This window comes from Aptenodytes forsteri, unplaced genomic scaffold (assembly GCF_000699145.1).
Source record: "Aptenodytes forsteri isolate BGI_AS27 unplaced genomic scaffold, ASM69914v1 Scaffold83, whole genome shotgun sequence".
NCBI lineage: Eukaryota > Metazoa > Chordata > Aves > Sphenisciformes > Spheniscidae > Aptenodytes > Aptenodytes forsteri.
In genome coordinates this window covers 2142978-2167058 of record NW_008795371.1, presented here as the reverse complement: position 1 = coordinate 2167058, position 24081 = coordinate 2142978, and the positions used below count along the sequence as shown (strand labels likewise).

General features: G+C 38.6%; 1 protein-coding gene across 2 annotated transcripts in view; it reads left to right on the top strand.

Moving 5' to 3' along the window:
- Positions 1 to 895: 895 nt before the first annotated feature.
- AQP9 (aquaporin 9) overlaps positions 896 to 24081 on the top strand; it is a 30666-nt gene continuing 7480 nt past the window's right edge. The window contains exons 1-6 of one of the 2 annotated variants that reach the window (XM_009280356.2): positions 896 to 1219; positions 1312 to 1370; positions 14165 to 14291; positions 17869 to 18006; positions 20609 to 20727; positions 22379 to 22596. In XM_009280356.2, coding sequence (XP_009278631.1) covers positions 1368 to 1370; positions 14165 to 14291; positions 17869 to 18006; positions 20609 to 20727; positions 22379 to 22596 — 605 coding nt within the window. In that variant the 5' untranslated portion in view covers positions 896 to 1219; positions 1312 to 1367. The remainder of the gene's footprint in view (positions 1220 to 1311; positions 1371 to 14164; positions 14292 to 17868; positions 18007 to 20608; positions 20728 to 22378; positions 22597 to 24081) is intronic. The other variant, XM_009280354.2, reaches the window with a different exon arrangement.

The following is a 24081-nucleotide window of genomic DNA, read 5'->3' as shown; positions in this document are numbered from 1 at the left end:
GACAGATACAAACCAAGGCACCGAGCATCTACAACACATGCCAAAATAATCTACCAGAACTGGGCTAAGGTTTTGGTGTCAAGTCAAATGACAGAAAATACTTGTAAATCAACCAGGCAGCATGTTAGTCAAGTCATTATCACCTCTGATAAAACCATTCAAGATGCTTAAGAGATTAAGAATGTAATATTTTTCTCTAGGAGACCCAATTCTTTGAGATATTCAGCAACTTCATGTCTTAAGACCATGGAAAATAATATTATAATGCTTCATATTGCAGCACCTATGCACTTTTAAGCTAAACATATTGGAGACATATAGGCACTCAGTGCCTCACTTACTATACTGCATTATAGGGAGCCACTGGACCGAAGCAGATTTCATTAAATGTTCTAATTTATTCTGCCTCATTGCTCTTTTGTAAATAGGGCGGGTCACTAGAGAGCAAGGCATTTAGTCCAAAAGGAGTATTGTGAGTGAATATACAAATTCAACATACTACACCAAGGTAAGATTCCTCATTAGCCACTGAAATCCCTCAGAAGTGACAAGATAGGAGCTGTTGTTTACAGGGTAGAGCACAGCATTCTCACAAGCATTCACTCTCTCTTACAACCTCCCCTTGAAAAGTTTCTGGGCAGCCAATAGTAGCATGGTTTAAATCCCAATCTAGGTCAGAGAGAAATTTTCAACCATATTTTGGTTCCTTACTTTGTGGTTTCTCTTTTTGCCTTTCTTTTTGATCAGGGTGACAGGAACAACGTTTTATTCATTTTTACCAGAAAAAAAGTAACATAGCAGGAAAGGTAATGATTAATCCATTCTACAAGAAAAAAGAAGAGTTCTGATTGTGAACTTACTGGTATTATCTAACCAGTATAAATAGAAGCGTGCTCAGAGAAGGCACAGGATGGAAAACTCATGATGAATTGTTAGGGCATGTTGAGTTGGTTCTGTCAATGCCTGCAGTCAGATGATTTCACTGGCTGTACAAGATGAAATCTCATATTTCAATGTATAAGTAAAAGTGTCAAAGTTCAGCTGAAGCAGGGACGAATACAGAGCAAATTTTGTGTGTATTTGTAACTAGGGCACCAGAGCAATAGAGGAAGCCAAAATGAGCCGGAAAAGCAAAAGGAGTTTAAAGGAGAAATTTGCCTTGAAGAACAGCTTGGTTAAAGAAGCCCTCTCAGAATTCCTGGGAACTTTTATATTGATAGTAAGTGTCAGCTGCTTTCCTTTCTTCCTGCTAATCTGATGTTGGACAGTGCTTGTAAGGGGACATGTATGCTTTTTCTTGTACTGTACCAGCAGCGTGTTTACTGCCTGACAAACATTGTACAGCCTTGAATGAATTGCTTCTATTTATGGTAAGTTTGTAATTCCTTTCTTCACCTGATGTAATTATCACTGGCTATTAAAAACAGGTAGCTTTATGTCTTAAGCCCTCTCAGAATTCCTGGGAACTTTTATATTGATAGTAAGTGTCAGCTGCTTTCCTTTCTTCCTGCTAATCTGATGTTGGACAGTGCTTGTAAGGGGACATGTATGCTTTTTCTTGTACTGTACCAGCAGCGTGTTTACTGCCTGACAAACATTGTACAGCCTTGAATGAATTGCTTCTATTTATGGTAAGTTTGTAATTCCTTTCTTCACCTGATGTAATTATCACTGGCTATTAAAAACAGGTAGCTTTATATATTACAATTGTCTGATAAGCATTTGATTTCATATAGGAGCAGAATTTCAGTGAACTACCACATTCTGAAAAATCCAGATATGCACAATGAACGTTGATAATACTCTTGCTATTGTTTTTAAAAAACTCAGCAGTTTATTCTACTTTCACTTCTATGCACAACTTCTATTTGCTTTAACAAACATACCGCATTGCACATTAAGAGAATTTTAGCTGAGTTATTTTCCTGTGCAATATGGAAATTTAGCTGTGTGATTTGTAGTGAATTTATTGGGAGTTGCATTGCCAAACCTTCAGAGATTTTGTAAGTTAACTATTTTTGTTTTGTTTTTAACTGTACTACATAAATTATGCAGTTGCTTGGTTCTGTAGTGTTGCTACAATTTAGGTAAATACCAAAACTCCCCATTTTCATCTCCCCAGATTTTTTTTACTTAATTTCTTGCTCAATTTTCTTGTGCATTTTGCACTGGGACACAGAGCTGTTTGGTGTACCAGGGTAGAGAGCAGGCTCAGTAGCAGAGCTGGAAGTCAAGCAGCTGGAGTATTTATGCCAAACTCTTTCTTCCTCCTTTTAGTCTGAACAAGACAGTCTTGCTTATTGCTAAATATTTCATCACAGTGAAAGGACAGAAAAAAATAAGAAGCAGGCATAGTACTGACATAGTATATTTTATAACTGTAACTATATTAGCTAAATTTCAAGTAAGTCATCTAAAAAATTCCAGTAGCTCATAAAATACATGAAAATAATGGTCTTTACTACACTTCAGCCAACTGAAGTGCACAGGCACTAAAGTAACATTATTCTCAAATTTAATACCATCCATAAGACATTATTACAGTAAGGAGCACATTTAGAAGCAAGGAGCACAAAGCACTTTACAAACATTAATGAATTAAGTGTCACAACACCCTGGTAAGGAGGGGAAATGTCATTATCTTCATTTTATATATTAGCAAACCTGATTACAGCAGACTGCACAGGAAGCCTGTGGCAGAACTCTGAATATAACCCAGATCACCTGACTTCCAGTACTCTGTCCTCACCACAAGATCATCCTCCTTTTTCCATTAATACAATTAAGCAAGTGAAGAAAACATATTAAAGTACAGATTAGACCACAAATGCTATTATTTAATGTCCTGCTGCACAAGACTAGAAGGAAATGCAAACCCGGAGCCCATTTTCTAGTATATTCACCATATGAATCTAGTAGAAAATGAAGCTACAAAATTGTTGTTGATAATCTGACTGAGTTTCTCAATTCTATTTTATCCTTTCTAATTTCAACCTTGGTTTAAAGCAGAGAAGAGCCTCACATGGATTAAACTGCAGCTTTCTCAGTGCTTGGATACCTTGATTTATGTTTAGACTGCTCAAGTTAGCAGCAGTACAAAGCATTTATTTTGAAGAAACTGACTTTTCTGCTGTTATTTATTGCTATTGCTTTTAGGCTCTGTCAGCTAGTAAGTAGTTTCTCTTTAAGAACAGATAAATATTAAACCCTTAACTTAAATCGGAGCTAATGAAAGGGGCACCCTCATAACTCAGAGGGCAGAAATCCTTGAAAAACAGACACCATGTATGCAAAAGAAGTGATAGCTTTCTCCCACCATCCTATTACTATGTCTTAATCCTGTTACAAAGTGAAAGTGAGATGAGAGTTCACAGCCTATAGCACAGTTGATTCAGATCTTTGCTGAAAGCCATTTCGTGTCACTGTGATGGGTTTTACAGCCTGTGGGGAGCACCTGCGCCAGGGAGCAAGGCAGGGACAAACCTTTCTGTTACCCACAGGCTCTGTCTGGAAGTCAATGCTAACTGACCGTACCTAAATCTGCGACCAATCCAGCACCTCTGGAAGTTAGCCAGGTGAAATTCTGTCCCCCCAAATCACCTATTTCTATTTTTTCTGGAGAACAACATCACAGACCACATAATATTAAGAGCTTAAACTACCATCTTTGGTAACTCTCAAGCCTTGCAACATTATTTTCCAAACTGGAAAATGTACAAACAAAAGATAAATTTCAGGACATCTAGAAAGTGAAATCACTCATCAGGCAAAAACCAAGCCTTCACCTGGGGCTCTGCCTCCTATGTTGAAGAGATTTGAGACAACAAGCCTTGAGAAAGTCACTGGGTATACAGTTTAGATAACATCTCTTGGTCATCCCTACTTAATATGCTGTGGTTTGCCTTGCAGCATGGTCTCAGAGCATGTAAACTGAATTCTTTTCAGATGAAACTGAAGTGGAAGGTGAGCTCCAGAATCACAGCAAATGTGCTGACCATTAATGGATGCTCAGTCCAGTGGATCAGATTGGAGATACTCCTAAGTAATCCCTCCTGAGGTATCCATAGTCAGGTTCTCTGAACCAGCTGCTTGCACTGCATGACTTGATGATACAGACATAGCCTGTGTGAGCCCCCCTCTCTGTTTATCAAAGCACCTGATTTCAAACTCTTTGAGGGTTCAGTGGGGAACACTAAACTCTAGGAACCTGGAAGTGCCCTGCTGTACAGGCAGATCTGATGGTATACAGAGCAGCTGCTGTTATCACTTGTCTGGGTAATCCTGCTGGTGATTAGGCTATTTTACTCTTAGACCTATTCTGCTGGAGGAACAAGTATTTCTTTCAGTATCAAGCCTTGAATTATTCCCCAAGGCATAGCACAGCTTCTTGAATTACACTCTACAACAAGAATTGGGGCAGAAAACCCAAAATGTACAGTCCATAACCAAATGCAAATTGCATGTGGTTTTGCTTACACTGAGGTTTTGGTTACTGTCATATTCACTTTTGGAGGTTCCATCAAGCTGAGAAAAAGAAAATGTTGCACTTCACCTCTTACGTGATTTCTATAGAACAAATGGAGTGATGCAGTTTTAGTGTAACTAAGTTACATTTGCAGTACAGGCAATGAGGATCATGCATTATGCTGGGTATTTATATTTGCAGATTTGTAAACTCCTGCCCATTTCCTGCATTTACCTTGGTGCTGTCACGTGGTAAACCCCCAACCTGCAAAGTTTAATTGTGTCATTTGTAATTTAGAATAAGCATCCACAAAAGACACAATCTACCCATAAAGTTTTCAATGAGCATTTGAAAAGGAGGCAACTGTTTTCCAGGAAATGGATAGAGTAACGTGGGTTTTACACAGTGTGTTTGGAACCAACTTGTGGGACTGGTCCCTCCAGCCTATACCCGTGCAACAGGTACCTGAGGTGGGAGAACACCAGTTTGTACCATGGTGGCTGAGAGGCCAGCGTGCACACACATTTCCCAGCCTCTGACACAGCCTCAGCCTTCTGTAGCCGGGGCTGCCCCTGAGGCCTCCCTTGAGAAAGAGCTCTCTGGAGAGCTTTTTGTTCTCCAACATGTCTCCTGATTCAGTACATTTCTGCTTCGGGCTCCTGTGGGTTACTCTGGGGAACAACATCTGGGTGCCAGCACAAAAGAGTCAAGAAGGCATGCTGCATCAGATAGATGGTTTATGTGACTTTTCAGTGTGTGTCTCTGGAACTCATCTATCCAACTGCCTCTCTGCTTTTAGTCATGCTTCTCTCCATATCTCCCCTTTGGAACTTGGCTGCATTGTTCTCAAACCAAATGGGATTTACTCTGGCTTACACCATTAAGTATATCTGAATTGGAACTGTTCCAAAAAGAGAAGCCAAATGGGCCATGTGGCTTCCTTTACTGGCTACTGCTCACCTAACATAGTTTGTATTTCATTTTCACTCTCAAGAGCATCTTACTAAACAGAGTTTCCCAGAAAGGAGCTGCACAGGAGCCAGTATCTCCTGAGTCCAGAGCAGTGTACGCTTCCTTGCTGAAACAGAACACAAGCTTCCATCCAAGCATATAAAGACAAGTGGGTAGTATATAAATTCCTCTCCCAAAGCTTAGTCTCCAACTGGAGGTGGGGAGCCTCTTGCAAAACTCCCACTGAAGCGTTTGTGTGTACATAGAGGATGCAGTGCATGAGCATGAATTGAATGCATGACACCCCACGCTGCAAATAGTTCAGCTAATGAGAAGGAAGGCTATTTATCTTTTGCTCATCAAAATCTTTTTGTCTTGTTTTCATATTCTGACCGCTTCATTATGTAAGTTATCACTCCTGCTTTGTTGGGGAGTTTAGTCTTGCCTGAAAAATCTTGAAGTATGACATTCCATAGATTTGCTCAGTCCAGAAGATTAAAATTTAAACAACTTTTCCATATCTTTCTTTTTGTGGCCCTACATTCCAATGCATGTTAATTACAATACCGTACAGTAATATATATCCCTTATTCCGAACATGCGTTAAAATCCTCATTACATGATGTTATTACCTGAAAGCAAATGCAGCTTTTGACCATTTACCCCTTAAATAAGTGTTTAGTGTTAAATACAAAATTACTATTTAGAAATTTTAAACAAAGATAAATTTTGTGTTCTAAATTTTTGTGAAAGGGAGACTCTTTCTTTGTATAGGATGAAATTGCTTACAGCGAGTTTTGTTTAAGGTACAAAATTAAATAGCAGTAGCCTCTAACAGCTACCTTGTTTGCCATCAGCCATGAATTTCCTGGAGTACAGAATCTTGTCTAATTAGCTCTCAGACAGTGAATTTAAGTTTGTCAAACTAGATAAAAAAGGTTATTAAAACATATTTATAATTGGTATTTTGATATGTCACTCAACAGCTTTTTAAATATTATATAATGCTACAAATACCATGGGCCTTAGCAATGTTTGCACTCTGAAAATTGGCTTATAATGCTACAAATACCATGGGCCTTAGCACTGTTTGCACTCTGAAAATTGGCTCTTATGTCACAGAGATCCATACAATAGGGACTCTAGCAGCAATACTATAGTACAACCAATAAATAGTAGAAGTCACTCATGAATCTAATGTAATAGAATTTAACCCTGCACTTCCAGAACAAAACCACTCATTTTATGGGAATAAGATGCTTCCTTTCCCTGTCATAACCAACTCAGAGTCCTTTCTGTTTCTGCAAATGTACCAGTTGCATATATTTTGACAGCATGAAATTTTGCTAATGATTCTGCTGAAGATGTGCAAACTTCCTCTTTCTTGCTACTGTATTAAATCAGCATTAAAACAGAAGTCAAAGTGGTAATGAAGACCCTTAGTTGTGCTGAGGTTCAGGAGGTGTTCTTGCACACTGGGATTATTTCTATAATTTTACTATTATCAAAATCAATTAACTTTTTTTTCTAGACAACACTTCTGTTTCCCTGAAGTAATTCTTTAATTCAGCTGAACAGTAAATTAATAATAGCAATAGTTATTAGTTAACTAATAGTTAGTTAATTCAGCTAGCAATAGTTAGTGTGAAAGAACTGAAAGGAAGGTTACCTAATTGTTCTTTTACTTCAAAGTGTTTATTACAGCAAATAATTCTGAAAAGTCACAGGAAATCTTTTGTTTTCAATACAAACTTAAGTTTTCCAGTATATGACATTTTACACTTTCAGGTGACTCAGATGTTCTGTGTTGCATGACAGTTTTAAATAAGAATTATCTTCATCTCTGCAACATCAGCCCCAACACATAACTCAGCTCTCATTGTTTAACCAAGTGGTTACGGTAAGTTGAACTTAATTTTCCAAGACCTTTTTCTAGAGATGCATTTTTTTCCAGAAAGTTTGCATCTATAGGACTGAAGCGTAGGCACTCTCCCTGAGCCTCACTGAAGACTTGCATCTTTCCAACATTCAACTGTGAGTGCAAAACTTGAATTTATGTTTTACAGACACAAATTTAAAGGCTGTTTTTTCAAAAGTTTCACCAAATAAAAAAAAGGGTAATAAAAGTAATGACTTTTTAAAACTGTCCTAAACAGTTGGAGAACAGAATAAAAGATGATAAATGCAGTTCATGCCATACAGTGAGTTTATATCTTTGTGATCTCAACACTTCAATAAACCATTCTGGCTAAAAGTGAATTCTAGTGAGTTCTCCAATCCATGGTCTGGTTCAAAGGCAAACTTGACTCAGTTCCTCTAATCCATTCCTCAAAGGCTTCTTTACTATTAAAAGCATTCAGCTTCTTTTTTCTAACAGAAGACAGCTTACTAAGAGAACATACTGAGGCTTTAGTTACACAGAACCATGCACCTCCAACCATGAGGGCACAGCAAAGATCCAGCCACCCTGTTCCTGCACCCAAAGGAAAGAGTAAAAGAAAAGATACGTGTACCCTTATACTCCTAAGAGAGGACAGAAAACCTCCTTTCTCAGAAACTGCAATGCCCGCTCTTGCTCTCTCTCTGAATGGTACAATTCCCCGAGCACCGTTACAGAGACTAAACACATTGTAAGAGTTTAGATTTTAATCTTTTCAGTTGGTATAGGAAGCAAAGCAGAGAAGCACAACTCAGCTCAAGAATAAATGAGTAACCTGGGAGGGAAGCAGCACCTGAATAGGCTCTTTTTCTCCTCAAGAAGCTACTAGGTAGGATTTTCTTCCCTTGCCCAGTCTTTTCTTCCTAGCCTCTTTGCAAGGGGACGTGTTTCACTCCTGAAAGTTTGTATCTGAATATGAAACGTTTTATTTCCTTTCTCTCCTGAATTTTTAAAACTTAGTAAAAAAATAAAAATAATCTTCACTGAAGAAACTGACTCAAGCCAGTTGCCCTGTATAATTCAGGAAAGAAAAGCATTTTAGCATTTCAGGATGAAAAGTGCAACATTAATCATTAAAAAATAGGAGAGAATGCAGACCTTTGCATTCTCTCTAGGTGATTTCAAGCTTTTATTTGTCTCCTATTGCATGTGCAAAAGCAATAATAAAAATTTAAAAGCATCAGTTTATATAACACAGCATAGTCTGTCCCTCAATATTTTCCCTGTATTTTTTCCCACAGTGCAATCTGAACCAGATCTTTATATGTTTTAAAAGCTTTATATACACAATTCATCCAAAGCCTTATTAAATTTACATTCATGTCTCCAAGTAGTAATGCTTTCTGTCATTAAAAAAATGGTTTGAAAATGGCAATCATTTTAAGGCTTATGTCTATACTATTTAATTAACTAAATGATAAGTTTTTTTTTTTTCCAAACCCTTATTTTATTAGATAGCAAGTCTGAAAAAAATAAAGGGAAATCCATTTGAACCCAAGAGGATATTGGTTGTGTCCCAGGAGATCATCAGGAGAACGGATATAGCGATTTTTTATTACTCCAAGTTTGATTAAATCGTAATGTACAGAAATCCCCCCCGCCCCCACCAAAATATTTAATTAATGATAAAATAAGAGCCATGTGTTTTTAAAGTATCTAAAAATTACTTGACTGGTAAGCTGTATTTTTCTCTCACCTTAAAATTTTTAAGTACTATCTGATTTAACAAAAGATAGCAAATATTAAACATGAAATTAGATGAAGATTGCTCTTTCCTGGAAGAACAGGAGTTTCCTGCAACTTGAATTCTTGCAGAGCTAATGCCCTGAATTTTAGTAGATCTAATGTGTCTCTATTTTCGTTGCTGTTAGCATTACCATCCCTATTGAAAGAATGCTTAGGAGCCCAGTCTGAATTAAGGCCCTACATAATACACAAACATAGCAAAAATATGGCTCTGTATGGAGAGAGTTTCTAATCCATTATAAAACACCTTATTATGAAATGCAACAGATAAATTCTTAAGCAGATTTGCTTTGTAAATAAAGAGATTGGAAATGAAAGTGAGTTCTAAAATACACTCCAAATTAAAGACCTTTAGAAGGACACCAACAATTTAGTAATCAGCCTCTTATCTGAAAAGTTTATTTACTACTTTTATAAGCAACAACCAAACTAACCATATATGGAAATATTAACGGGGGGCCGGAGGAACCGTACAAGACTACAGAAAATCACAAACAATCCTCTAATGTTTTCACGGGCAGTTTTGGTCAACGAGATCCCTACCTGCAGTGAAGGGCAAATGCAACCACTTCTCCCATCCCCAAAGGACTCTCTGACTCTTCCTGCCTGTATCCCTGCTTTTAAGGGACTAAATATGCGGTGCTAAGTCTGGCTGCTTGGAGGAGTCATGGAGGTTTCCCTAAGAAGTGAAATACCAGGGCTTGCTCTCATGTCCCCGAGTGTCCCAGCAATATCGCTCTGCTTCTGCAGACTTGGAATGGGTAAGTTTAGGATAGCAGAAGGACACTCACCACAAGCACACAGCTTGAGCCTAACGCACTGCGCTGCCCCTGAGAGCCCGTCCCCTTCACAGCACTGCGCAGGAACATAGGCACGTGCGGCAGAATCCAGAGCAGTACTGCAGGTCCGTCCAGTCTGAAAAAGGGGAGCAGACGAGTCGCGGGCGAGCAGGAAATGCCTGTCTGGGGAACTGTAGGAGAACATAGGTGGGAGTGTGGCGTGGGAAAGGGGCAGAGTTGCTGCCTTCCCTGAACAAAGGCATCCTTACAGAAAATTGTGAATTGGTGGAGGGATCCTTGGAGATTCTTCATAATTAGCTCTGGTTGTTTAAGTATAGTTCTGTCCTGAAAACTGACTACAATAGAAATTCTGAATTATTTTTCTAGTGTTTCCTGATTGAAAGTGTACAACTTATAATTAAAATACGATTTTTTTTTTTTGGTAACTGCTGAGTCTGTATTCCTTGTAGCATGCTGAATTCTTGTATCCGTGTAGAGCATCATCAGTTGTGTGGCCATTGAGGCCATACTCTGCCTGCAGGGACATCTATTGTACCCCACTGTAGGTATGTAACTCACCAGAGCTTGGCAGCTGGTGATATGAGATATAACAAAACACATGTCATTGTCTCCACACTGCTAAAAAGCAGGAGTCTCAGCTGCTTTTTTAATGTTACAGTAAGAGGGTATGGCTATGAATGCACACTACCACTAGATCTGTTCAATAAGAAGGGGCCTTTTTTATATAAGCATTCTGCTTTAAGTTGTCTAAAGCTTTACAGGCCATGTAGAAAAATAGATTCCCTAAAATTCTGGATTCAGATCTTGCAGGAAATCCTATTTACACTGAAAAATGCTGTTACAAGCATTTGCAAAAATCCTGAAAATAGCATAGATGGAGGCAAAATGATCTTTAGTCTCTCTGATGAGCGGGATAGAGATAAAGTTCTGCAAGCTTCCAGGGAGTAAAAGGACATTATGCTCATTGGAGGCTGGTTGTTTTCCTTTCCTAACATTAGCCTTGTTACCCAAGACAAAGAGAAGGATCTAATGCCTATGAAGCAAGTTTTTTGGCAGAGAATGTGCAGACAGCTATTCCACACCCAAACATGTTATTTATGACAGTAATCTAATTACTGAACAAAAAGTCAGTAATGAAGCTACTCCAGTAAATTTAAGCAGATCAGGTTATAGACAACTGCTAAGATGAAAACCTGGTAACATAAGATAAGACAAGATAAGATACAGAGATCTGGCTATATTCTACTGTAAATTAAACTCCCATCGACTCCACGTACTTCAGTCAATGAGTTTGTGTGGGTGCAGCTGATGGCTGAGCTTGGCCTAGAAACTTAGAATATTTAGTTACAACTTGATGATCTAGTTGGTCTTAACTCCGCCAAGCAAAGATTCACAGGGTATTAAATTGCTGCTCATGCAATTACATGATTAGGTGATAGTTTCCAGTTATGTCAACCTAACTACAGTAGGTATGAGAAATTTTTTTTCTCTCCTTCTTAAAATGACAGCAGATGGAGAAAATACTACTGTAACATGGTTCAGATTTGCAGGTTCAGTTCCCAGTTTCCCCATCCCAGAATGGGCACACACTGACTGTGCCTGCAGTAGGTTCATTCATCGTACATGCGCAGGCAGTCATTCACCAGCGTCCACCAAGCAAGAAGCCAGTGCAGCTGTTGTTCAAGCTGGCTTGTATGCCTTCTTGTTTGTAGATTCAGTTTTCTGAGACTGGTTAGCACAAAAATGGAGCGTCGAGTTGCATATTTCCCTATGACGTGCAGAGCAGAAGCTATTATGCAAGAGGACTACACAGTTGTTTCTGTACGATTCTCCTCAGTTCTGGTAATCGGGGAAGGGAGGCCACAGCCTCCCACTGTTACTTCCTTCCCTCTTCTTGTGAATTTGTAGTTGATATACACAGATGTGGTTACTGTTCCTTATCCTTTTCTATACCCATCTCCCCCACTCCTGTTCTCTTTTTTCATCGTCCTTACAGAAAGGGGTAATATTTTCAAAAGAATGACCTTTTTTTTGTATCTGCAAAACTTTTGTCTATGCCATTTCAGAACACAAGTGCATACTTGTAGATCTAACTGCTTGCCTGAATGCAGACTGCACCCCAGTGTACACAGGGCCCCAGACCAGCCTACTGAACTTGCTCCACGTCTGAGCCGTATCTTTCACTAAATCTTGCTTGGTGCAATTTCTGGAATATTCCCTTTGAGAAGTCTGGAAAATGAAGGCTAGAGCATGCTAATTCCACCTCCTCTAGACTTGTGCCCTAATGTTAAACTTTACAAATTCCAGCATACCCATTCTTTCCATATTAATGAAACATATAAATACATGATGAGTAGAATTGTCTTATGTGAAGTTTTAAAAAAACATGTAATTTCAGCTGCGAACAACTAAAATGTATTTTGTTTTGGTTTTATATCTGTATGTGCATTTGTGCTTACCACTTGAATTTTTAGGTATGTGATACTAATAGCAATGAGAGAACACCCAATGTAAGCATATGTCATCCGTTGCACAGCAGTTGACTGCAGCTTGGAATATGTCTTGTAACTTTCAATTATACAGTCCAATAAACTACTGCTATCTAACACCACCCTACCCTTACGTAACCTGACAGCTGTAACACTTTGGCACCAGACAGTGTTTTGTTTGCTTGCATGATTATAGCCTCAAGGCAAGAACTGCACCTGGGTATATGACACAGTCTCAGGGCACTTTTATAACAGAAACTCTGTCTGCATTGCAAAGCTGGTTAAGAGCGTAATTTTATTGAGAGCTTTTCTGTCACATTTTGGTATTAGTTAAAACCCTTGGGGAAATAATGGAAACAAAAGTATGATTTTGCCTGTTTAAATGGCATCTATTCTAGCAGGACTTGCTTGTTAAACCTCAATCGCCAAATCTTTTTGGTACAGTCTATTTCTAAGGCAGGAGAGATTTTCCCATTACTTTGCAGTTTCTGAATGCAACTGCCTTGCAACTGAAAATAAGCATTTCTAAAAGAACTATATTTTATGTATTCAAATATGCATAGTTAGGAAGACTATTTGCAATACAGTCATTGCTAACACACAGTAATGTCAGAACTCTAAAGCAAAGCAAGGAGATTAACCAAAGCAACTACATTGGCTAAGATGGAATGATTTTATAGGAAGAAAAAAAGTCAGATTCCCATGTACCATCAAAGGAGGAATATATATATCCAATTTAACATCAAAGTAATTAAGGTTGCTCAAGATAAATCTAGTCACATCCCAGAAATGGTATGATTCGGATCACTTACAGTTGCAGAGAAGCAAAAGTTTTCAGACTACAGATATTTGATATCTTCCATAGTGTGTTGGGTCCTTATTCAGCAAAGCACTTAGGCATATATTTAAAAAGGAGATTTTCAAAGACACAAATTGATTTCTGGCAGAAACTGATCAGCTAGTCTATCTTAAACTAAAGGCCTTTTGTACCTTTGAAAATCTTTCCTACCAACTTTAATAGGATCTAAACGTATGCTTGAAGCTAAGCAGAAGCTTTAGAACTGAATAAACATGATCTTAAGCATACATTCAAATGTGTTGCTGAACATCATTCTGAGGGGAACCAAAATAAAATGGAAGCTAGTTTAAATCCATTGAGAATACTCCAATGTGAACTATTCAGGTATCCCCACTTCAGTTAATTGTTCAAGCTGCAGAGCCAGTGAAATATTTTGATAGAGCAATATATGGTATCAAGGCAGCGTAACAGTAACACACACTCTAATCTCCAGAAAGTTGTCTCATTCCAGAGTTTCAGCATTAAACATTAAAAGCTTTTTGAACTATCTTTCATAACTTTTATAATAATTTTTTCATTGCTTATAACAACAATCTGGAACTGAAAACTTACCACACAGAATTAACTCCCTCTTCACTTTCAGATGTAGAGATTTGTTGTAGAGGCTGCGAGATCTTATTTAGGCTCCAAGTTCTGATCTGTACCCCATCATTGTACTTGAAAACTATTTTCTGGGGAGAGAGAGGTCCTTATTAGCAGACATCCTTCCTGGTCACAGAGCAGGGGAAAATAAAGAGCAAATGTTCATTGCAGCAAAGGCAACAATGGCACACATGCCACTAATCTCAAATTCTAGCTTTGTTTCAAAATTTAACAACATTTTCAGCTATAGCTGGACAGCAGCAGGAGTTGCAAACTAACCAATAACATTTGACAGACACACTCATGGTTTTACCTTTCTTTTTTGAAATACAGGCACTTGGATGTGGGTGTGTGGGACAGGCTGTCCTTAGCCGAGGAGCCCATGGTGGGCCCATGACAGTATCGGTTGGATTTGCAATGGCAGTCACCATAGCAGTGTATGTGTCTGGGGGGGTTTCTGGTAAGTGACTTTTTTTTTTCCTTATATAGCATTTATTGCCACGGTTTTAAGGCTACCTTATTAAATTACTTCCATTTCATGGTATAAACAATTATGTATCTAGCAATAGCAAGCACCACTACAGCAGAGTCTGCATCAGAGTTTCGCTAGTAAATCTTTTGCATTCTTCTTGTTTCCTTCTATTTTTTGCATTTGACAAAATCTTCCACCAAATTCTGATCTGAACTACAGTGTGCAAACCTTGGCAGACCTCTGGCCTTTATGGAAAGTGGTCTGTGCAAACCAGAAATCTGCTTGGTCTTGCTTTAAAAATTCTGTCAATAGACATGATCCTGGACAGCATAGGCACTGTGCCTAAGGAAATAACCATGAAAAGCTTACAGAATCCAGCAGTCACCCACAAATGGGTAAAATGAGCAGGACTCACCTTACAGAGTGCAATTTGTCTCTTCATGTACTATGACAAGCAGTAGCAAGTCTGCCTCTGTCTGTTTGCTTATTTGCAGAAGCAGGAGATCATAGAAAGCAGAAACAGCAAAAAGATTCAGTACTAGAGATACATTCTGTGATACACTGTCAATGTACTGTCATTGCCCCTTTGTTTCTGCTATAACATTTCCTCAAGATATATTGGTCAGGAATCTCTCTTTTGTCTGTAGCTGGGCTAACTAATCAGTGTCTACACGTGCCATATTGGATGGTGGTTTGTCTCCTATTTCCACCATTCAGTTTGGCCAAATTTATATCAGAAACATTAGCATAACTGCTTTTAACATTTAAATTCTCCCTTTAAAATATAAAATGATGGGTTGTAATAATACAGTGTTGTGTACTATAAGACACAATACTCCGTGTTGTATGTGGAGTTTATATTGCCTTCTTAAAGCAAACGGTGCCCTTGTACTCCAGCTCTCATAGAGGCATTTCTTACCCTTCATAAAGAGGGTAAAGGCGATCTGGGCAGATATCTCTAGGTATAACTAGGCCATTATAAATAGTTGCTATAGCAGAAATTACTGTGGCTATTTCTCTTCTCTTTTACAAATTCTTTTACAGAGACACCATGCATGAGGAGGTTTCTAAGTTCACATTAGCATGTGCTCAAGGTACTGCAAAACAGGCAGTCTTGTTACTGTCATTGAAACAGAGCAGAATGGTTCCTTAACACCACACAAAGTTAATTCAGCAGTACATTGCTATTATCTGAACAACTTTAAGCTACAGCTTTTGGTTTACATGTAGGCAGGTAAACTCTTCCAATGCAGTATCATGAAAAAAAAACGTGTAAAGATACTAACCTGTCCTACATTTGCATCTTTAAGGGATATTCATCTCTATTATATAGAAGATTAGAGTTCAATCCCAGCAGGGCAGAGCAGTTGCAGATGTTGCAGTATTGTGCTTCCTGTGTTCTTCCCATGACAAAAGATTCTGCATGCAGTGCATTTTCTCTGTGAAAGAATAGGAACAGCTATTTCAATAGGCTGTGACTATCCAACATAGGATTACTAGTGGACACTTTAGAATATCAGTTTCTATGTAGAATTTGTTAGCAAATTCTGTGGCTCTTCGGCCATGAAGTCTCATGTTTAAGTACTGCTAAAATATTTCGCCTCAGTTCTTTATGAAATTCTAAATTCATGGTAACATAAAAGATATAGTCTACACACTTGGTGATTTGAGCTCTTTTATCTAGGAAAATTCCCATTTTTGCTTTTCTTCCATCTAATTTTCCTCAATGCCTACATAATTTCCCACCATTTTTTCCAACTTAACATTTCAAACAAACTCATGACTGTGATCACTGCAACTACAAAAGAATGGGGAATGCACTGCCCAAAGCACACTTTTTTTTTCTAACCAGGAAACTACCAGTGGCACAGGAACCAAGAATCTTTTAACTCCCCTGCGTCAGCATGAGAGCCTTCAACTAGACTTTTCCTTTCCAGATTTAATGTTAATCAGACATCTCTAGTATTATTATGACTTGTCCCGTCCATCATAATCACTCTGTATTATATACAGGTGGGGAACAATATCAGGTGTTGAAAGAAAGGAAAATGATTCATTCCAGCCAGAGTAAAGAACAAAAGACAAGACAACAATTTATCAAAATTTACATGAAGGGCTGTTAAATAAGGTGCCATCCATCTCTTCGCTCTGCACTGAAGAATTCGAAACACAGTGAGGAATTCAAAATTAATTCAAGACTGGTGCTACTAGGTCGGAGTTTTGGAAATGGTACAAAGAAGGTTTTATCCAGCTTGTTATCTGTGTTTGTCAGTTCATTATGTATCAAAGGTGCCTGGATTTCATAAGATAATGACTCACTGACCTGAAGTGCAAGCAAACACAGAAACTGTACATAGAGGCCCTTTCTCCATAACTACCCTTTGACAGACAAAGGTCATGCTCTTTTAGTTATTTTATTAAAGACAAAGGCCATTTTTTCCTGATAACCATACAGGCTGAAATGAGACTTTACCTGGAAGGTAAGCAATGGATCTGCTATGTCCTTGCAAAATTTGGGTTTTACTGTATTTTTACTGTGGAATACTGTTTCATCTGTTTCTTTATTTGGCAATTAGTATTTCTTAAGTATCAACTACATATTTGTAAAAAATGAAGTTTTCCAAAAGCATTCAACACTTCTTTTCCATGTTGATAAAAGATGTTGAGGGAAGTGACTAGCATGTGACATAATAATAAAAAATATATTTTAGAAATTAAAATTGTCACAAAGAGTTCCAATGTTGCTGAAATCTTTTCCATGTGTGAGTTTAGGTGTAGCTACTCCTAAATACAAAGGAAGGAAATTCCACAGGAAATAGAACTCTCTGTTTCAGCACAGCTACTTTATCAGTTTCCTTATCGTGGACCTTTCTGGAGGGTGTAAGAGCTTGATGAAAACGTGTGATGAAGAACTACACGCTGCTGTCCCCAGATCCCATCCAGGCTTAGCTTACCAACAGTCAGCATGAAGCTGGACAGACCTAATATTATTTTATTTTATGTTCATGAAAACTGAGTTCCTAAGTAACCCCAGGTTGAAGACGGGGACATAAACATGACTTAAATCCAGGGTACTCCAGATCTGCCTCAAGATATATAATCAAGCCAGTAATAGTCCTTAATGTTAATACATGCTTGCTAAACTGAATGAATGTTCTCCTGCCCCAATCCTCCCTTAAAAATAAAAAGCCAAAGCCCTTGAGGAGAGAGAACATGCGCAGAATGATGGACCCTCCCATCACAACTGATAGGGCAGATTTAGGCTTTTTCTAGAAAAGTAATCTATAGATCTATGGATTATATACTGCAGGACAGCAGTCTGATAAATAACACAGTCTGCAAACATCAAGAGGTAAGCTGGATCTTGGTGGATACTGGCTTCCCCTCCCCCCCCGAATGTCATCCAACTTGTTTCAGCCTAATTGCAGTCAGCATTTAATTGCAAAATAACATCTAGAAAAGCATGTACTAGTCTCGTGCTTGAAAGTGCCCACATTTTTACAAATCCTTCACCTATTCTCATGTATCTGAGTCATCCATATGACTTTTGTGATTTATTCTTCAGGTGGTCACATAAACCCAGCTGTTTCATTAGCCATGTGCGTGACTGGAAGATTAAAATGGACCAAATTACCAATTTACATATTAGCACAACTCCTGGGAGCGTTTGTTGGAGCAGCGGCTGTCTTTGGGATTTATCACGGTGCGTACACCTTAGACATGCTTACAGGACAAACTAGAGGTCAGGCAGTCTCTAAGGCCCCAATTTTTCAGTGAATGCCAAGCAGGCAGAGGACTCTGTTCACACAGGGCTAATGGCAGGACTGAAGCTAAAGCCATAAAGAAGAAAGGAAGAAGCATAAAGAGTTTGAAGGGGAAAAAAAAAAAAAAGACTCAAACATTCCAGGTATCCTACAACATTTCTGAAACACAAATACTCCAGGAAATGTTCTGAAATTTAGAAAAAATATTCATGGGAAATCAGATACTCTGAGATCATGTATTTCTCAGTAAGGATTTTAAATTGCTTAATAGCCAGGATCTAGGGCTATTCATCTTCCAAGCAAATTAGAAACATTAAAGACCTGGTCCAAGTGCCTGTAGGCAAGTATCACCAATGTCGTTCGTTGAGGTTACAGGATATGAGATCAAGTCCCTCCTGACTAAACTTCAGACCACCCTAGAGAGGTAGCTCTCCAAGGCAATGAACTCCAGGTAGAGTGATAAAGGGGTCACATATTAGAAGGGGAAAAAAAGAAAAACCAAAAAGGATTACCCCTATCCTTGAGGCATGTTTCTTTTACACGGTGTGCCATAAAGGGAAAAAACTTAGTAACAGACTCCCTGACTTGATGAATCCACTCAGTCGGATCAGTTGCTTCAATCACCTACTCCAAAACTCTGCTTATACTGTCCCAGCCCATCTCCTCCAAAGCCTCTCTCTTATGGGCATTATGTCTCCAGACAGTGCTGGGTTTAGGTGGAACAGAGAAAAAATGAAAATGGAAATGCCTATTGTATATCAGCTAGGTGCTCAGTACCAGTAGTAATCACGAACAGAAAAATCTTTAGGAGCTGCAGTAACTGTTCTGGGTTTGGTGGAGCTTTTTTGTTTGTTTGCTTGGGTTTTGGGGCGGGGTGGGTAGGTGGTGGTGGGGAGTTTTTTCTCTGTTTTAAGGTTAGTGTTAGAATTTGGAAACTGTGGGATTCCAGAACAGGATTTCCATCTGAATCTAAGTCCTCCTCAAGCCAGACAGCCAGGATTAGGGCTGTGGCCAGGATGCAGCAGTACATCAACATGCACATGGGGTTGGGGGTGGGTTCACTGTGTTCTGCCAAAGGGTAGCAGTAGGATAGGGAGCCAAGACAGGGAACTTAGGGCTAGGGTTAGAGACTTCTTCCTGTTATTCAGGAGTGCAGGATTTTCTCATATCCCTATCTCTGCTCAAGTACTTTGCCCTCCTCTTGTTCTTATTAATTCCCAAAGCTCTTCTGTACTTTTTCCTTCCTGCAACTTGCAGGAGTGTCCTGTACTGATTGAGGTCCACTGAAAAAACACTGGTAGAAAAACAGACATAGGAGCTCAACACCTCCATCTTCCCCATACACACATATCTGAGCTAGGTGCTTTCGTTTTCAGCGGTACCCCTGAAAGAGTGAGGGAATATATATGCTAGGCTGCTAAACATGAGGCCTTTCTGAAGGTGTACAAAGGAATTCACAGATGAGAAGTTTTCTTTTCCTTAGCCTTTTTTTTTTTTAGTTAAATGCAACAAAATAATCTGACACTGCAAATGAGAGAGCCTGACCAAAGTAAACGACTAAATATTCTCTGCACCCATGTCATGGCCTTAAGCAAAGCTAGTAAAAACAGGGGCAAGGAGAAATAGATTTGTCTGCTAGCTTCAGGAGAAGCTAACCATCCTCACCATGACGTCCATGGGAGACGGGGAGCTGTTTCTTCACTCACAAGTATCACCTCATCACTGGATCCACTAGTGAAATAAAGGCATAGCATTTGTTATTCATGTCTGTCCATGCAGATTTTTGAGTGTTTCATCTTAGTGTCTTCCTATTTCTAACACTTCAGGGCTTGCCAAGGCAGCAAATTATTCTGACACAGAAGTCATATTATACATTTAAAATACGCTTTAAATATACTAACATAAATATACATGTATTTACAATATACATAAATCTTTACAATATATATAAAAATACACTAACTTAACTATAGTAAGAACTGAAGTTTTGGGGCTAGCCTCTCCCCTCACATCTTGGATGACTAACATAGCAGCTGGGCGTTAAACCCAAGCAGAGTGAAAAATTCAAACTCCTTTAGAAGAGGAGGTCTCTCAGGAGAGTTCATTCCCAGAAGAAGTCATTGCACAACTGTCAAATGGAATAGCAGTAATTCCTGGTGGCTGGGAATCCACAACAGTACAATCAGGATGCTATGCATTTTTCAGGGCATCGTGGCAAATATAGCACCTCTTACAGAATAACGCAACTGTGTTCAGAATAAGAAAATGCTCCCTGCCACTGAGTTTGGAGCAATGAGCAGGGGAAAAAACAGCCCCACTTTGAAAGCTGTGATACATAAACCAAGTACTTCAAGGCACAGGAGGAGAGATGAGACAGGAGGGTATAATTAGTACATCACCTCAAATCTGTTAACTATGCTCCCAGGAAAAACATTGTTTCAGTTGAGAATGTGAAGTGCACAGACCTATCACATATATTCTAGTCCTAGAAACCCTAGTGTTTATGGAGAAGTGCAACCAGGTAATGGCTGTTTTCTATAGATGCCTTTATGGACTATAGCAATGGAACACTTGAAGTCACAGGACCTAACGCAACAGCACATATCTTTGCAACATATCCAGCTCCGTATCTGTCCCTCATAAATGGATTTGCAGATCAGGTAAGTGCACTTGCTGTCTTGATTCTACAAATTAAACGTACTGAAAACTGTAAAACCAAGCAGTAAAAAAATACACAGATCTCTAACGAGTGTGATGAATCTCACCGTTTTGGTCATACCTCACTGTGTACAATAGCAATGAGAATGCAGCGCTGTTTGTGGGGGTTACATTTTAGTCATATTTTAAAAGCAAGATAATTTCAAGTTGTTCTTTCCACATACATCATATTAATTGTTGCACTCTACTTGTCTTTAATGCAATATACATAAGAGGTTTTCCACAGCATAAATCAGTGTTTATCCATAGACTTCAGCAGAACTGTGTCCATTTACATCAAAATCCAGCCCATTTTGTGGACCTATTATTCCTTAAGTAATGCTTAAGCAGCCAGATTAACACATCTTGAACAAGTGAGTTTTCTGCTACCATAAGCCTCCTCTCTAAACTTCTCTTTGCAAATAGATTTGTAATATTTGTTATTTTTCAAGTAACTGAATCTGGAAAAATCTCCACTTTATTTCCAATCTGTATCCTCTAATCCCACTTATCCAACAGTGAAAAATGATGTTTCATATCTTCTATCTACTTCTAATCAATTTACCCGTCTTCTTCAGGCATACATGAAATGAATATACTGTGTAAGTAAGCTATGAAAAACTAGGGATTGCTGGAGCACAGGAATTCCTTATGTAAAGGTCTTGAAGACTGTGAAATCCAACTTCAAAATATCTGAACACTGTTCTAAAATTTTGTAAGAAAGACAATTCTGATTTTTGATTTGGATCAGTCAACAGACTTTTCCATAAGATCTTTTTTCCCATGTATATTTTAAAACAAAATTAAAACCAGATGAAATAAAAATAATTTTTAAAACCCCAAAACTTAAACTTCTTGAAATCAGTATAGAGATTGAATGTTTTGACATTGCTGAAACTTTGGTCTGTTTTTCCCCTAAGTTAATTATTAGCAAAATTGACATTTACAAAGCATTTGATTTAAGCAGAGCAGCACTTCCATCAAAGCAATTCCAAGAAAATTTCCTTCATCAGCTCAATTAGCATATGCAATACAGAGTTCACAGTACAATTACACATACAACCTTAATTTAGGTAATTCCTAATTTTCTAGCTGCTCAGTTTTGACTTTGTAGACTTCACTTTTTTTCCTTACGTTACGCAATACCTGGATAAAGAGGTCCATATTTAGTCTAATTCATCAGCATGAGCTACAGTCACATAAAACACTTTTATATCAATGTAACTGATTGTATTGGCACAGCAGAACTACCAAAAATCAAGTAAATGGAACTGTTAAATTGGTCAGAAAAAAACATGGAAAGAAAGCATCAGAGCTCACACAGGAGATGCCTTTTAAACCCTCTATTCTTTCCACAGCAGGTTGTTGCAGATTTTTTTTTCAAGTGTCCTCAGCACATTTCTTGTCTTTTTCTTTCAGCACAGGTATCAAAACTTCTCATTACTGTGAAGTAGACAGGCACTGGGTTCCAAATTTTGCTACTCTGTATATTGGGATAAATCTAAATACCAGCTCTAAGCCACCACAATCTATAGAGCTGCCATGGCCCCTCTTTTCATTATTGGAAGGAATCTGCACATATTTATTCAATATTCTTTTCTTTGCATTGGCCAGGTGATGTCAACAGCTGTTCTTCTTCTGGCTATATTTGCTATTTTTGACACCAGAAATAACAGTGTACCAAAGGGCCTGGAGCCAATTGCAGTAGGCCTTCTTATAATTGTTCTTACTTGCTCCTTGGGAATGAACAGTGGCTGTGCCATGAACCCGGCCAGGGATCTAGGCCCAAGGCTCTTCACAGCCATTGCAGGATGGGGGATGGAAGTATTCACGTAAGTATGCCTGGATATGAAATAAAATGCTTTTGGCTAAAATTACTTCCTAGGAAAGTAAGATCCTGATTCAACATGGTACCAAGTCATATTTATATACATATAGGTAATTCTTTGCATACCAGAAGCAGCTATTCATGCACTTTAAGCCAGACATCCTCTAGGAACTGGGCTTTAAAAAGGATTTCCTGCTCCTAGGGCAAATCAAACATGCATTATCTCTAATATCAATCATTGTTTCAAGCAGACCCTTCCCAAAATATTAGAGATTCTTAGAGGTCACTGAAAATATAAGAGTGCTTTCTTCTCTTGTCCTGCAGCTTTCAGAAAAAAAATGAAATCGTGAGAGAGTTAGGTGGGAATATTTATTGAGCGCTGTAAAAAACATAGACATATCAGAATGATTTAGCCTATTATTACTACTGAGTTATTGCAGAAATATACAGCAATCTAAAAGCCTGACTTCCTGCCTGGGAGTGAAGGAAAAAAAGCTCCCTTCTTTTTCCCACATTTCAGAGCACACTCTCAAATCCCTGTGCATGCGTGTGCACATGCACACTCTTGGCTGGTCAAATGCACAGCTAATTAGTTGCACATCAAATCCACAGCTTACACATATCCAGTGTAAGAGGCACTCTGGGATATCTAAGTAAGAGTGATCTGTCATCAGGAGGTAGATCTCTTGGTTTATTTTTGTGTAGTTTGTTTTTCCAGTTATTTACAAGTAGGAATCCCCAGAAGTACTGTAGACCACTAGAGAGCTCTGGTTAATAGAGATTTCATTTTAGCTACTTCACCAAGTACAAATAATCTGTATTTATTTAGTATGACTTCCACCTACACAAATCATGTGCCTTAGTAGAGGAAAGCAGTAGCAAAGCTTTTCTTGTACAAAAAAGCTAGGCACGGCATAGAAGAAACGGGCACACAGTCATGCCATAGGCCAGATCCAAAGCTTGGATGTAACACAGCTCTGGCGAGCCACTGGGGGGAGGTCAGCTCTCTAGCCCTGTTACCTCCAAACTTTTCCTCCACAGCAGCTCTTACCACTGTACCATTAGACTGCACTTTTTTTTAAAACAGCAGCACACAGAGTGATATCCCACACCTAGGATTCTCCTCACTCATGCCTATTTAATTAAAAGTTGTTGACTATGATGTTAATTATAGTGTCATGTGTTATAATCTGTAATATATTATGAAGTTGGCTATTACGTTGCTGAAAAAATTTGGAAGCCTGATTGTACTGTGGTCTACTCACAGAATACCTGTGAACTCCCCTCCTCTCCAAAAGTAGGGTCTTACTCATTTACATTTAAGAAGTTACAAAAAAACTCTACATCTGTACCGATATGGGCTCTTCCCTAATTTAGTTTTAGGGTTTATGAAAGAATCATAGAATAGTTTGGATTGGAAGGGACCTCTAAAGGTCATCTAGTCCAACCCCCCTGCTGTGGGCAGGGACATCTTCAACTAGAGCAGGTT